The 14,313-nt window shown below is 57.8% G+C and overlaps 4 protein-coding genes across 4 annotated transcripts; 1 reads left to right on the top strand and 3 right to left on the bottom strand.

The window, feature by feature from the left end:
- Window positions 1-3,755: 3,755 nt before the first annotated feature.
- Window positions 3,756-5,483, bottom strand: BGZ61DRAFT_528046 (uncharacterized protein; the record flags this gene model as incomplete). Its single annotated transcript, XM_046253196.1, has 3 exons — window positions 3,756-4,262; window positions 4,325-5,254; window positions 5,343-5,483. The coding sequence occupies 3 exons, from the start codon at window positions 5,481-5,483 to the stop codon at window positions 3,756-3,758; spliced, it is 1,578 nt and encodes a 525-aa protein (XP_046109535.1).
- On the bottom strand, window positions 5,339-6,970 carry BGZ61DRAFT_129079 (uncharacterized protein). The gene has a single exon (XM_046237124.1). The coding sequence runs from the start codon at window positions 6,476-6,478 to the stop codon at window positions 5,660-5,662; it is 819 nt and encodes a 272-aa protein (XP_046109536.1). The 5' UTR covers window positions 6,479-6,970; the 3' UTR covers window positions 5,339-5,659.
- Window positions 6,971-7,600: 630 nt separating this feature from the next.
- BGZ61DRAFT_443053 (uncharacterized protein) lies at window positions 7,601-8,498 on the bottom strand. The gene is given in 3 exon segments (XM_046244820.1): window positions 7,601-7,842; window positions 7,900-8,299; window positions 8,314-8,498. The coding sequence occupies 2 exon segments, from the start codon at window positions 8,480-8,482 to the stop codon at window positions 8,169-8,171; spliced, it is 300 nt and encodes a 99-aa protein (XP_046109537.1). The 5' UTR covers window positions 8,483-8,498; the 3' UTR covers window positions 7,601-7,842; window positions 7,900-8,168.
- A 498-nt stretch (window positions 8,499-8,996) lies between these two features.
- BGZ61DRAFT_514145 (uncharacterized protein) lies at window positions 8,997-9,979 on the top strand (the record flags this gene model as incomplete). Its single annotated transcript, XM_046252200.1, has 2 exons — window positions 8,997-9,093; window positions 9,175-9,979. The coding sequence occupies 2 exons, from the start codon at window positions 8,997-8,999 to the stop codon at window positions 9,684-9,686; spliced, it is 609 nt and encodes a 202-aa protein (XP_046109538.1). The 3' UTR covers window positions 9,687-9,979.
- Window positions 9,980-14,313: the final 4,334 nt, after the last annotated feature.

Consider the following 14,313-nt stretch of genomic DNA (forward strand, 5'->3'; position numbering starts at 1 on the left):
CGGCGCTAGTACGAAGCTGTATTACGGAGTGTCTATCCGCCCTTGCACAGCGCTTCCAGGACGAACAGCCCGCAGCCAACGTGCAGCGCCGTTCGCGTCACTCAACTAACAACTAACAGCACGCGCCGCGCCAAAGCAGGCCTTTTCCACTGCAGCCGAATGCGACGCCGTGTTGGCAATCGAGTTCTCGACCCAAGCGCACATCTAAGCGCGAACCCCCAACGATGGCCGTGTTCCTGTCGCCCTCATCACACGCGCGGCGGTTCCCCTCGTGCGTCTCCTGCGTGGTGTTGTGCCCCGGAGCCGCCCGCACCCGCGCCCGCATGGGGGGGACCGGGGAGGGGGGGTGGCATCTTCCTTTGCACGGATGCAGCTGATGGACAGGGTACCAATACACACTCCATGACACTACGCAGCAATAGTACCTGCTACGAGTACATGTCGTTCGAACTTCGCACTCGGCACAGCGTCGCCTGGGTCGGACCAGGCCCCACTGAAGGCTCCATCGAAGATCCTCTGATTATCTCCACCACAAGAGCACACAAGCAACGACGACAAGCCACGCGGTGCGGAGCCCGGTGGGTGGGAGTAGCTCGAGTACACACCATCGCACCTGTTGTGGATGTGCAAGTGTTCAGCTGCGTCGTTCAGTCAACCGCATTTTGCATTGTTTTCCACCACCATCTTCAACCGATCCAAAATAGTCAGAGTCGCGGCATCGAACTAAAAGCGGGTGATGACACCGTCCGCCGAGTTACAAGCCATGCCCAGCTGCCAATCATGATGGCCAGTGGTGAATTGCCATCGAGTCTGACACACGGCCCCGGATTACAGAACCACTATTATGTCACTTGCCAGCTGGCATCCGAGTCTGTTCGAAGTCGGCTGCTGCGGCAGTGGTAGGTAGCCTTATCGACTTTGTTTCTATTCCCGACCTTGCATTGCCCTTCCTGGGGAATGCCTGCCATTACCTGCTACTTTCGTCTTTTTATGCCAAACGGCCAAGTGGTTCTCAAACTGGAAATCGCCGACATCCTGGCGGAAGCTTCCCTCCCGTATCTCCAGGAGAGGATGGATCTCAACGGTGGAATAAAATGATAGCAGCTGACCGCCACCATTCAGATGCCCTCCCTCTTTGCGGGGCCTTACTTTTACGTAGTCGGACCTGCAACTGGTGTTCTATGCGCACGCCTCAGGAGACCCCTCCCTCAGCATTACTACGTAGTATATCACACCAACTCCAATGCCGTGGTGTGGCCGATGACGCAGCGGCAGCACAAGTGACGCCAATCAGGGACAACATGCCGGAGCATCGAGGCGCTTCATTGTCAAGGCGCTGGCGGCGGCCTTGGCGCACCAGTCTCAGGGACTATGCCCAATGCTATTGCCACACTCGGGGGACCAAGATTGCCTCCATCGGCATGACCGAGTTGTTGTGGCCCGAGTTGATCGGCACAGTGCTACTCAATGCTACTGGCTCGACTAAGGACTCGCTCAGCTGGCCGAGGTTTGAAGCTGTCGAACGAACTATCCAGCACTAAACCCATGCTCCGCGTACCTCGGGCCTCCGCGTCATGTGGCACTGCATCGGCTCCTGATCTCCGCATGTCTACTTGTGCTTGTACGGGTAGGGCTGAGTGTCGCTGCGACGTGTCTGACTGTGGCTGGTGTCAGTCGCAAAAAAGCAACTACGGTCTCAGATGGCTCTTCCAACGACACGTCTACCTCGAAACTTGGGATAGTCGGTCCAAAAGCCGCACAATTTGGCCTCGCGGCCGCCCAAAAAACTTGTTCGTGTCGGAAATCCGAAGTCGGCAAAGACGCCGACCTCATTTGCCGAAAAGATTCCCACTCTGACCCGGTGGTTTGGTTGTCCTACTTTCCCCTGCCCACATAGGCCGTCAATGATACGACCACAGGCTGCATTGCAATGAAACCTACGTGGGCGTGGCGCAGCGGAATTACAGCAGCACCAGAGATGCTGTGGGAACATGGCAGCATGGCACCAGTCTATTCAGGGTTAATCAGGACTAATCAGGGCGGCAGTTCTGCCCACTCCGGATCCCCGGGGATGGGCTGGCGACATACGCTGGCGCTGGCGTTGGCGCGGGCGTGGCCACGAGCCTTCTAGTATGGTATACGCCTCCTTCTCTAGGGCTAGCTTGTGCATTGGTGGCTTCCCTCCGCATTTGAGGGAACAATCGACCGTCTATTGTGAGACCATCTCGTCAGTCTAGCCGGCCCCCACACGCACGCACGACGCACGCACGACGCACGCACGCACACTCACGCACACACGCACAGTTTACACCGAACACTCTCCATCCGCCCAATCGTATCCCCTCGCGCCAATCTTTGGAGCAACCTTCAGCACCCTCAAACACCCTCCTACCCGACTTTACCATGTCCACCACGGCGTTAGAGCAAAGGTTGAAGCCGCGCGGAAACTCGGCCGGGGCGGACGGACGGACGGGCGGGCGGGCGGTCCTCGACGCTTCAGCGCAAGCACACACCACGACGGCCGAAACCTACCTATTGCCGAACGGTCCAACTCTCCTCTCCAACTGTCCAACTGTCAACGGCGTGATCTGCATCGGAGTCTAAGGCATGATCCCTGGCGGTCGACTAGGGCATCGGCCGACGGGTCCACTAGTTTAGACTCAGAGCAACCCCATCATGGATCAATCATGGATCAACTATGGATCAATCATGGGTCAATCTTGTCTCGACACCCTCCCGGCTTCAAGAGCAACCGCAGCATCCTTGTCCGAGCTGCATGCGTGTCGCAGGAAAACCAAATTACTTGAAAGCGCAATTTTCCAGACTGTCGGGACCGCACATATTTACTGCGTAGCAGTACTCAGTACGAACACGCAAGCCTGTCTGCAAGCCTGTCTGCAAGCCTGCAAAGCCGCAAGCCGAGGATCAATTGTCTCAAGCACGCCGTCCTGTGCCGAGTCCGCCCCCTTTTCCGTTCCCCTGCCTCCGAATAACACGCCACAGACTACATAGTACAGGCAGCACAGCTCAGAATCGCCAATCTGGCGGACCCTCAACCCGTGCGCCTATTGTTGACCCCAGACTTTGAAGGAAGCCACTCTCGGTCACTTGACTTTCCACGTGCGGGCGGAGGTTCGTACAGCTCGGCGCATGCCTCATCGGAGAGGCAGTACCCCCGGAGGAGTTTCGTTCGGAGAGGGGCCGCTATGTGGTCGCCTACAGGCCACAGGTGGCTGCATGTATGGCCTGGCTGTGACCAAAGCCCGTACATTCCATCGCCTCCTCCTTGAAACGTTACTGGGCAGTGCGGTGACGGACTGTCGGGTCGAGCTGAACAAAAGTCGCCCAGGTTACCTGGTGACAGGTATGGCCGAGGTTTGATCAATTGTGACTGTACTTTCCTACTTTCCTACTCCCCTGCCTCCCTACCTCCCTGCTTGTCTGCCTGCCTGTCTGCCTAATTGCCTATTTGCCTTCCTAGGGGGGTGTTTCAGTCACAAGTGCCGAGATGGGTGACCAACTAGAAGGAGACCGTCTAAACTATGTTGAAGAAGAAAAAGATGCGATTTCTTTGGGGTATAATGAAGGCGTCCTCGTACACTGCGAATCTGATCTCAAAAGACGGGGAATTTTTGATGACAAAAAAAGGAGTGTGAGCTCTTCGACGAGAAGATGAAGCAATATCTAAAACGGTATCCAGAAATCAAATAACCCTCCCACCCAACCAGTTCCACCTTGCGCCATGAATCCCTTCCCTAAGATGCCCGACGTCGTCCGTATTGTGGAGCCGCTGGGCTCAACCTCATCATCTGCTCGCATGCCTGGCGACTCATGGTCTCATTTCGTGGGTGCATCACGCCCGACTGTTCCCACATTTGGACGTCCATCAAGTCGTTTGGACCCGCGCCCAAGTCGTCTTCTACCTTGACGTCTCGGCGACTGTGGACTTGGTTGATTACGTCGTCTTCGTGCGTGTTGTGCGAGCTGACGCTCATCATCTCGTCGCTCAACGTCTCCTCCACGCCACGGGCGGTGCCTCGCTTTCTTGTCGATGTGGACTTGCGGCGGCGGCGGATATTGGCGTCCCCGTGGAAGTCCATGTATAGCCCCTCTTCAAGGTTCAGGTCGTTGACCACTTTGATCTCGATGTCGCTTGCGTTCAGGCGCATGTTGCGGGAGCCCCCCAGCTCAAAGAAGATTTCGAGCATGCTTTGATAGCGACTCTTCTCGACTCGCTTCCAGGCTTCGCGTAGCAGATCATCCTAAAAAAGCAAATCTGAATCAGTATACCATTCTTTATTGGGCCATGTTCGAGGCAACTTACATCCTTGGGAATCCATTCAATGTACTTGGCACGGCCACGCTTGAACTTCATCTGCAACATCTCCTTTCCTGGGCACTTGTTGAACTTGTTCTTGAAGTCGCGTTGGATGCTTTCCCACATGTCCTGGCCTTTCTGGTGGCGGTGTTTCCAGCGGGATTCAAATATACAACGCTCTTCGTCGGGGCAGGTGCTTTTCAGGGTTGGGGGGACCTCCTGTCCGAAGCAGTTCTTGTGTTCTTCGAGGGGGTCATCTGGCATGGTGTTTCTTCCCCGGGCCTTGGCTGGTCGCTTCTTGACTCGCCCTGAGGCTGCTGAGACAGGACGTCTGCGAGGAGAGCCGTTGACGGAATGAGACCCGTCGATGGAGGCCTGTACTGCTTGCTCTTCAGAGCTTGGCCGGCGCGCTGGCCGGAAATGGGATGATTGAGGCTCGTTCAAGAGGGGGCCACCTGGTATCTCTCGGTGGTGCACGCCCATTGGAATCTGGTGGTCATCTCGAAGCATGAGCTGGTGCTGTGGGTTGACTGGATGTCCCATGTCCATGTAGTAGGGCGTATTCATTTGGTTTGGCTCTGGGCCTTCCGAGACTCCAAAGGCGCCCAGGTAATGAGTAGGAGGCCCCGGAGTCCGTCGTTCGTCAGAGAGGTAGGTGTTTTCCATGTACTCTGGAGCCACCGCCGCCTGGTGAGCCATGGGCGAGCTGGTTTGGCTGGACTGGCCGTTCATCTCGAATGGGGGCCACTGCGGTTGGTGATACATCTTGGTGCTCCCTGGGGGAGTGGGCTGCTGAGCCCCTGGTGTGCTTGGAGGAGGGGGGTACTGAGACACCAGTTTGCGAGCTTGGTGCAAAGGGGGAGATGCCGCAACAGAGATGGGGGTCAAGAGATTCGGATCGCACTGGCCTTGAATGCCGAAAGGGGAAGAAGAGACCTGCGGGTTGGCTGTGAGTCGGGCCGTTGCTGGTGCCACGAGAGAACAAGGAGAGGCGCAATGCTCGTCCTTTTAAAGAGAAACTTACTGCTGCGTAGGGGGTCAAATCGGGATAGGCAGAAGCTGGGGGTGCTCCGGAGGCTGTTGGTCCTCCGTCGGACAGGTTGTTGGCTCCCGAAAGATCGTCCGTATGGGTTAGACCTTGGGCAAGGTACTGCTCCTCGACCATTGTCATGTAAACTCTGGGACGGGATCGCGGACTATTAACGTCCAAGTATGTCGTGGAGGGAGTGGGGTGGTGGAACAGAATGCTTTGACAGGAAGTGTTTGACAGTCGTAGATGTCGTGGCGGCGGGTGGGAGATTCTGTCTCAGACTGGCGCATTTATGGACCAGAATGAAGTGCTCAAAGATGGAAGCAAAGTTCGGCGAGGCAGATAGAAGATGGGGAGATCAAGGAGTAATCTGCCTTTCCTGGCCGCGACCGAGTTTGAAGACCAAGTGCGTCCGTTGTTCGAGGCCAAGGGAGAAGACGAGTTGAGGAGAGAGCCTTGTGGGGGACGCAGACGGACGCAGACGGCCGGCCTCTTTGTATAAATGGTAGTTGGAGGTAAGAAGTAGTAGTGGAGATCAACCGAGCAAACAGGTCGCAGGTCGCAGGTCGCAGGGAAGTCGACAACAGCGAGCGCGGCCGAAGGAAGTACCTGAACCTTCTTGACAGTAAGGATATTAGCAAGTCCACAGGGATCGAGGAACAGAGGGGGCCCCTGGTCTGGAACTCGACCAGGGGGGAAGCCAAGAGATGACCGGGGGGGACGGGGAGGAGGAAGAACATGAGCCCCAGGCCCCTGGGGGCGGATTGGCTTGCAGTGCCACGGGTGCAGGATGGGCAAGCAAAGACCAGGCCCAAGGTACTTTGAACTGTCGTGCATGAAGATAGCCGCCCAGGTCCGTTGCGTACGCTGAGATGGTCGAGGCTAGCAAGAGGGCGTGCATGCCAGTGGGGATAAGACCGGGATGGAGGAGGAGGGGGGCGCGGCTCGAGCGTGGGAGGGCGTGGGAATGGGAACGGGCAGCAGAGGGCGTGTGACGATTGGGGATGGGATGGGGATGGGGATAGAACGGGATGGGATGGCAGGATGGGAGGATGGGAGGATGGATACGGACTCCTCGAGAAGGGAAACAGCACCGACGGCGCCCGGTTGCGTGGACGGCTCCTCGTCATCCCTCATTTGCGCCTATGATGGGCTTTCTCATCTAGCGTTCTGTGCCTTTGTCCATCCGTTGAGTTTGTCCCGCCGGGAGCGGTTCCGAGAGGTATTGCTAGCGTCTCAGGCGCGGGCTGGAGCAGATGGCGAGCGGCTGAGATGGATATGTGGCTATCACCACCGGCACTCGCTCAGCCAAACGCCAAGTGGAGGAGAGTGGCAGGGCCTGCGAGGACGGAAGGATTCTTCGTAAAGGCTTCCATGCTGCTGCTGCTGAAGATGATGATCGGGGCCTTGGAAAAAGAGGCGTTGGAAACAAGACGGAAGTGGCAGTGGCAGGGCTCTCGGAGTTGACAGTCGACGACCGGGGGGCCCGCCACGATCCGGAAGGTATTTCCATTTGCCGCCACTAGCCTTGCCCGTTTGCTGCTAGCATGGGCAAATGGGTAGAGAAGAAGGCAAAACGGGTACTGGACACAGCGGACAGGCTGAGCGAGAGACCAAAATGGGGGCCGAGGAGGGCCCAGAAGAGGAACAGATGGCCAGAGGGGGGGTCAATTACAACAGTACAGCGTGCTGCGTACAACGTGCTGCGTACAACGTAGTAGGGGCGGGCTGAACTCGACCGGGGCTTGACTGGGCTGGGGCGGGGCTGGAGGGGAGAATGAAGACAACCTCCAGAGACCAGCACGAGCACATGAAGAACAAACAGGGGACAGACGACTAGTTGGGGCGTCCAGCCTGAGCCATGGGGAACGCGGCAAGGTGGAGATGGGCAGGGTTTGCGTTCTGCAGCGAGGAGGGAAAAGCAGGTAGGATTCGGCCGAAGTGGGATGCCAGCCGTTGCGCCGTCAATCCATCGCCCACGACGGCACAAGACACGGGGAGCATTCAATTGGCGTCGCCGCGAGACCATACGTCAGAGCACAGTTGCGAGCATCAGCTCGCCAGGGGGGGGGGAGAGGGAGAATCAACAGCGGCGGAATGGCGAGAGCCAGGAATGCGGGAGGTGTTCTGGCGGGCCGTTGGCGTCCATCGATCTCGAGATCGGCCTGGAAAAAGGGTGCGCCAGTGACGTCCCGTACCGTGCTGGGATGTGAGTGGAGGGCCGGCGACCTTCAGCAGACGAGCGAGAGAGACGAGGACGCCATAATCTTGAATAGGCGCAGGGGTCTGGAGTTAGGGCGAGGCAGGATAGGGCTACGGCCAGGCCAGGGAGCGGCCAGAAACTGAGCGCAGCGAGAAATCAACTTGACGGACTGACGAGCTCTTCTGACTCTTCATGACTGACTGACACAGTGCTGAGAGAAGAGAGGACGCAACAGACCGAGACGCAAACGTAAACGCAAGCGTACAAAGTAGAGCTTGGACCCGTGTTAGCCTGTTAGCCTGTTAGCCTGTTAGGGTCCCCCGCGCACTCCAGAAGGCGATTTCTTGCCATGTCGTACCCATCTCCCCCGGTTTGCCTGGGTCTCTTGGACCTTGGTTTGGCCAAGTCGATCAATATCAAGTGACAGCCAGATAGCGTCGGTCGGGCGTGTATCGCGGGAACCGTCTCCCGCCTTCCGATGCCTGCTGCCCGTTTGCCATGGGCCCTCGCTCGCCTCTCGCGCGGTCCAGGGAGCCAACAGACGGGATGCTCTGCCGCCGTCCGATCAACGTTGTCTGCGACTCTCTCGCGCCTGGTCGGTCCGAGAAAGAAACGACCTAATCTTGAGCATGGCGAGCGTAGCCGTCGCGTCGCGCGCCAGGCATACAATTACGTTCGCTTGTGCTCGGTACGGCGCAGAACGTAACGAATCCGAGTCCACTCTTTTCAGGGAGGAGCCGGGACCAAGGGCATCGGACCAAGCAGACAAGCCGGCAAGCAAACAAACAGAGTTGTGGACGGATTCCGCACTGGGCCGACAGACCCAGTCCAATCCAGCCTGATCCAACGGGAGAGTGAGAGGGAGAGAGCACAAATACGGGCAAGGGAGGAATCGCCTACCCGTCGCCGCGCAAGAGAACCCACGCAGCATGGCGCTGGAGGAGGGGACAAGGGGCTTTTGGAAGGTGGAGGGGGAGTAGCGGCACCATGGCAGGGAGGGTGGGAACCGGTGCCAGGTACGGAGTTCCGTGTGCCAAATGTACATCGTGGTGCTGTGCAGGCTGTGCAGGGTCCGAATGTCTCCGTGCTTTGCGTCCGCGAGTGTCTACGCGCGCGTGAGTGTGTTTAGTTCTCAGCCGGGACCCTGCGCGCCGCCGCTGCTCCTCTGTTGCGCTGGTTGCTGCTCGTTGCTCGCTGGTCGCTGAGGTGCTGAGGAAAAAAAGGGCAACCGGCGGGATCACGGACTCCTCGCGGTGCAGTACCGCTACGGGCGGTACGTACCCGGGGCGAGAAATGCGGCCCCGGCCCCGGCCACTCAGGGCGCAGTGGCCGACCCTGGCCGACCCGCCCCGGCCTTGGCGTTACCGAACTGTCGGGACGCGCTAGCAGGGGTGGACCCGCTGCGCCCACACCTGGGCCTAGCCGGGGGGGACTCCAAGCCACCCATGGCCTCCCTGGCCCCCCGGTTGGGCTTAGCGCGGCTTAGCCTGGGGACAGCGCAGGCCTGTGGTTGGCGGGCTACGCATCACACCTCCCCCCCATGTGCGTTGGGTCTGCTGGCCAATGGGCGTGCGCTCCGGCCTGGTGCGCCATGCCCGATGTGGTAAGCTCGCGCGCGTCTAGATGAGCGAAGTGGGCCGCCATTGGGTACCGGCAGGGCTGTAAGCGAACTTTCACTGCCCACTGCCAGCGCACACCCACGTCCTGTATCCGCACGCCCACTTTCCGCCGTCGTCCACCCCGTCGTCTTGTCTTGGGCTTCGCTCTCTCTCAGCTCAGCGGGATCGATCCATCGGTCCATTCATCCATCCGTCAATCAGGCCCTTTTGGCTCACGGTGCGCTTGCTGCTCACTCCACAATCAAACTCACTCGCCAGATCTTTGGTCCGTTTGCAAATACGCCGGGATATGCGTGGGCGAGTGGGCACATCTCGTCCACAGCCACAGTCCTCGTCGCTGATAGACTCCAGTATCGCGTCGCACCGCATGGATCAGCCTCGCTCCTGTCTGTCAGTTGTTGGCGATGGGTGCTTTTCTGCTTCCTCCGTTACCCTCCGCCTCGTCCAGCCCGCCGCCTGTTCCCCTCCACTCCCGGCCGCCCCTCACCATGCTCTGATCGACCAGGTCACGTCTAAGTGCCGCATCCTTCGATGACGGCGCCGTGCTTGCATTGCCACATCCTGTACTTAATTGCTTCCAGGTCTGTTCCCGTCACACGCCCACTCTGCCTTGCCTTGCCTGTCTGTCTGCCTGCCAGATCTGGGGTTCCTGCAGATCTCCTCGGATCCTTCTGATTCCCATGGGAAAAATAGAAACCCATCGGCAGCCCTGTGACGTGACAATCCATCGCCTCGTCGGGTCGTTTCAGTTGTTCGGGCTTCGCCTTGTTGGTCTCGGTCTCGCGCCCCCGCGGCTTCGTCGCTTCGCGGCACTCGCTCGTGAAGTTAGAACACCACCCGTGGTCGTGCTCGCTCACACATGGATAATGGAATATGGGTCATGGATGGAAGGGCTGTGACTCTGCACTCCCCGCTCGGCCGACCACTTTGGGATCCCGGCGTTTGCGCAGCGCGGCCCATTTTTCCTCTTCGATTTCCCTCAACTTTGTTTCATTTATTCACCTAATTTTCCAAACTGTCGGGACGACACGACACTCGGTGACGGCGCTTCTTCACCTAAACCGGAAGCTGCGTGCGGAATGGCTGCTGGTTGCAGCCATGTTGGCCGCAACTTGCTTGGCCCCCCCGTTCACACCAACAGTCTAACACACTCCTAAGCGCCCAGGTCGCATCAGTCGTCTGCCGTTTGGCCAGCTCGACCCCCCCATGATACCCATGCTATGTGCGATGCATCACCATCACCACGCTCTTCCCTGGGAGACACCCATTCGCGTCTACCATCTGCAGTCTTAGACGCGGCTTGTCGTCTCAGGATCCAACAACATAGTTCGTATATGCCCCCCTGAAGCCTGAAGCGCCTCCACCCACATCCTCCTCCTCCTCCTCCATACCTCAGCCTTTCGAGTCATGCCTCGGAGCGTCATGCAGATTGAGCGGTACCAAACCCTCGGGTCGGGCTCGAGGATCCTGCGCTATCACTCGTATGTTGCGGGCAGCAACCACTTCCAGGCGAAGCACAGAGCCCACCTCCGTGCAGGCCATGGGCTGTGTGGTGGTGGGTTGACTGCCAAAGGGCCACGTCGCGTATTCTATTGCCGGGCCATCGAGCATCGAGAAGCGGCGTTAAGACGTCAAAGTGCCGGCGGCTGAGGCTCAAGAGAGATGAGACGCCGGCACCTTTCTTTGTTTGCTTGTTATGGGTGCTACTCCTTGCTGCTTGTCAATCCCCCTCCCCCTCATCCCTCATCCCACCCTGGCGAAGTCACACGTCCCCCACAGGAACTGACCCTTGGGCGACTCAGCCTTGCTACTCGATTCCTCCGCAAAGGTAGTGCCCCTCAAGCTCATCTATCGGTCGATCATCGTCAGGGGACCACCTCGTCAGAAGCCAATCTCGTGGCCGTCAATGGCGCGGTGATGCTTGCTCGGCCCCCCAATAAACGGCGCCAGGGGCTCTCTCGACGATTGACAGCACTGGACATCAGGCGCCACTGGACCATACCCCACCCCTTCCAAAGGGCCAACATTTGACAGGGCCTTCGGGGCAAACGTGTTCTGGGTGCTGGGTGCTGGGATCGAGTTAGGCAGATTAGTTTGTTGGCCAACAGAGCGTATCCTCCTCCCTCATCCGAAAAGGGGTGTCTTGGGGGAATGAATACTGGAGAACGGAGGGTCCAGGGAAGCCACTAAGCGACCGTGATGCCATGTCAACAAGCAGTTTACAACGGTTCCCCATACTACCACAGGGAGAGACTGTCCTCGGCCTTTGCCTATTCCGTATCTCTTCCCGAGCCCCTTGATCATTGAGTTCAGAAAAGAGAGCTTCCTCACGGCCTCGGCTTCGCCGTCTGATGGATGTCACTCTCGACGTGTGTGTGGGCACACCACACTCGGTTCGTGATGAACGCACCAGTCAGTGCTCCGTATGTAGCACAGCGGGTTCTTGCTTGCTTGCCCTCTGCGCAGGTTGGGGTTTGGGGTTCAGGCCTAACTCCACCACGGCACCTTGTCTATACGCCTCTCTTGCGTTTGACGCCCGACATTCGTCTCGGCTTGTGAGAGCGGTGGGATGGAGGGGGGGCGTCTGGAAGAGATTCCGTCCATCCATCCCTAGCTCCCATTCCATCCGATTGCCGTCCATCCACTCTTCTCACCGATACTTGCTTCGCGCGGGAGACGCTCGCGGAGTCCTTCGCCATGACCAAGAGCCTATAGGCACTGTTTCCAACCCTCCCATTCTTGAAAACATTCCAAGTAACTTCAGGTCGTTGCGGTCTCCTGCATTATGGGGCCATCGTGACGGCATTGTTCCCTTTCCAAAGGTTGCGAACGGCTATTCATAGAGCCGGACCGAGTAGGACATGTAGGCGCGGTGCTCCTCCCCGTGTTTGTCGAGTTTCAGCGAATGTGGCAATTCCCAGTCTCTCGGGATGGATCACGGTGCCTGTCTACTGCGAGGCAATGCGCTGTACGCAAAGACTACTGTACAACATTCAACCGCACCGCAGCTTGGTACGCCTTGGTCCGCACAAGGATCGCTCTGGACACACGACCTGAAAGCACTGCCCGTCGAGTCATCGGCATTGGGGACGTACGTGGAGTACATGGAGTGCCTTAGTGCCTGGAGTACCAGGAGTAAAGGCACTGGCTCGTGTTGCTTCGACTGCCGCCAACTGGCACACCACCTCAGAGATCTCCAAGCGGGTTTCACGCATCCTCCCGGCACTTGACCAACATCTCGCAACGGCGCGCCGACTCTTTCTCTTGCGCCGCCGAAAGGATTGGAGGGCGTATCCCGGTTTAGATCTATGGCGCGGGTTTCACATCTCTGAAGGGGGGGCGTGCGGGTTGTGGCTGTTGGTTCCTCCTTGTTCGCCTTTTCGTTAGCACCAGCCAACTGCCAACTGCCAACTGCCAGTGCGGACTTGTCATGGCTTGTCCAGGCCTGTCAAGAAGAAGCCCTAGGGCTATTCATCCCACATTAATCCGGAATCCGGGTGGCTCTCCCTCCGACACTGCACGCGCCAGGGCCTTCCATCTAAGTTGCCCTGGGTGACCCGGCTTCTGCGGATGCGACCATTCTGCCTCGTCGACGCTGCCTTGGCACAGCCCACGGCGTTCTCGGGCGATGCCTTGTTCAGCCTCGTGCAGCCTTGCCCAGCCTTGAGCGGTGGTGATGTTTTCCACTTCGTACGTCCAAGGCGCTTAACGTGAGGCTCTGGTTTGTCTTTGACGCTCCGCGCACCGTTGGCGCGGCCGCGGCCTGGGCCTGGCCGCAATAGCCGACCTAGGTGTTACCACCGCCTCCGGCCATTACAGCGGCCGACGTGGGAGAACCCCATCCATTGTCGGCGTGTAGGCGTGTAGGCGTCTTTCGCCATCTGTATCTGTAGAAACTGCCGGCGGTGGAGTTGGTCGTGCTGTCCGCCTTCTCGGTCTGCCGGCGATGGCCTCGGCAAGTCAACTTCAACGGCCAACAACGAATTGACTGACGCCAACCAGGACTGCAATCCTCCCGCAGCACTAGGATCCTCCCGTACAAGGAGACTCGCCCGTCACACCGATCCATCACGCCGTGGCTGGATTGCGCCCCCGCCAATGTGCCTGAAACTTGGTCCCTCGCATGATGTCAACTCGTTGTTGGCCCTAACGCTTCCAGAACAGCTTCTTGCCTGTCTGCCGCAAGGAACAACGGCGGCTGTGGCGCAATCGTTTTCCGTGCCTTGCATTCGCGGGGTTAGCCGTCAACCAACACGCCCTTTCATCTAACATTCAACGGCTTCGCTCCATATTCCAAACCGCCACTGAGGCTTATCAGATGGGTAATTGCCTCTCGCGGAGGACCAAGTCCACAACATCGATTGACCCAGCCAGTAAGTGAAATACGTCTCGAGAACATAGCCTCAGTAACAACCCACTCGCATCGACATACAACAGAGGCAATATTAGATTCGGTGCGGTGCGTTGTTCGAAACATCGCAATCTCGCAAGCGGATGTGGTCTTGAAACGGTCCACTATATGGCCTCGGCTCGACAACCATTACATGTTGGTCAAGACTTCCAAGTACCGGTACTCGAAACCATTGTCAATGTCGACATCACCTCCTCCGGCGTCTTTCACGCAGTGACGTTCGCAGAAGCTTTATGTAGCTCCGCCCTCTCATTTCCTGCTGCGGCACCATTCTCCACAAGACTAGATAGAACCAACGATGTAGAAACGAAACATGAAACCGTAAACAAAGAACCACCTGCCAGTTAAAGAAGGGACGTAATTAAACATTTTCGCATTCCATCATGCTGCATACAAATCTGAAAAATCTTTTCTACCACCCGAGCCATCCCAGCAATCCACGCTGATCTGTCAGCTAATATATGTCCCAAAATCCTACCAACAAATGGTTGAACAAGGGTGAAGGTGCCTCAGTGAGCATTCTCCATTCTCAAGTTCAAGATACACGGAGGAAAAAAATACAAAATCAAAACGAGCGCATTGGCTCTATCAAAACGCGTCTCTGCTGTTGTGCTTTTGTTTAGTACAAATCACGTTGTACTCCAGCATTTTCCCATTGACGAACGCTGTCGCCGGTATCTGAATCAAACTCGATCGTGCCGCTAGCCGTGGGAAATCGTGTCACATATCGTC

Source organism: Ilyonectria robusta (genome assembly GCF_021365365.1).
Source record: "Ilyonectria robusta strain PMI_751 chromosome Unknown BGZ61scaffold_3, whole genome shotgun sequence".
NCBI classification, from domain to species: domain Eukaryota; kingdom Fungi; phylum Ascomycota; class Sordariomycetes; order Hypocreales; family Nectriaceae; genus Ilyonectria; species Ilyonectria robusta.

What these genes read in the sequence shown, in the direction of transcription:
- BGZ61DRAFT_443053 (XM_046244820.1), bottom strand. Translation starts at nt 8,482, where the DNA reads ATGCTGCGTGGGTTCTCTTGCGCGGCGACGGGTAGGCGATTCCTCCCT.
- BGZ61DRAFT_129079 (XM_046237124.1), bottom strand. Translation starts at nt 6,478, where the DNA reads ATGACGAGGAGCCGTCCACGCAACCGGGCGCCGTCGGTGCTGTTTCCC.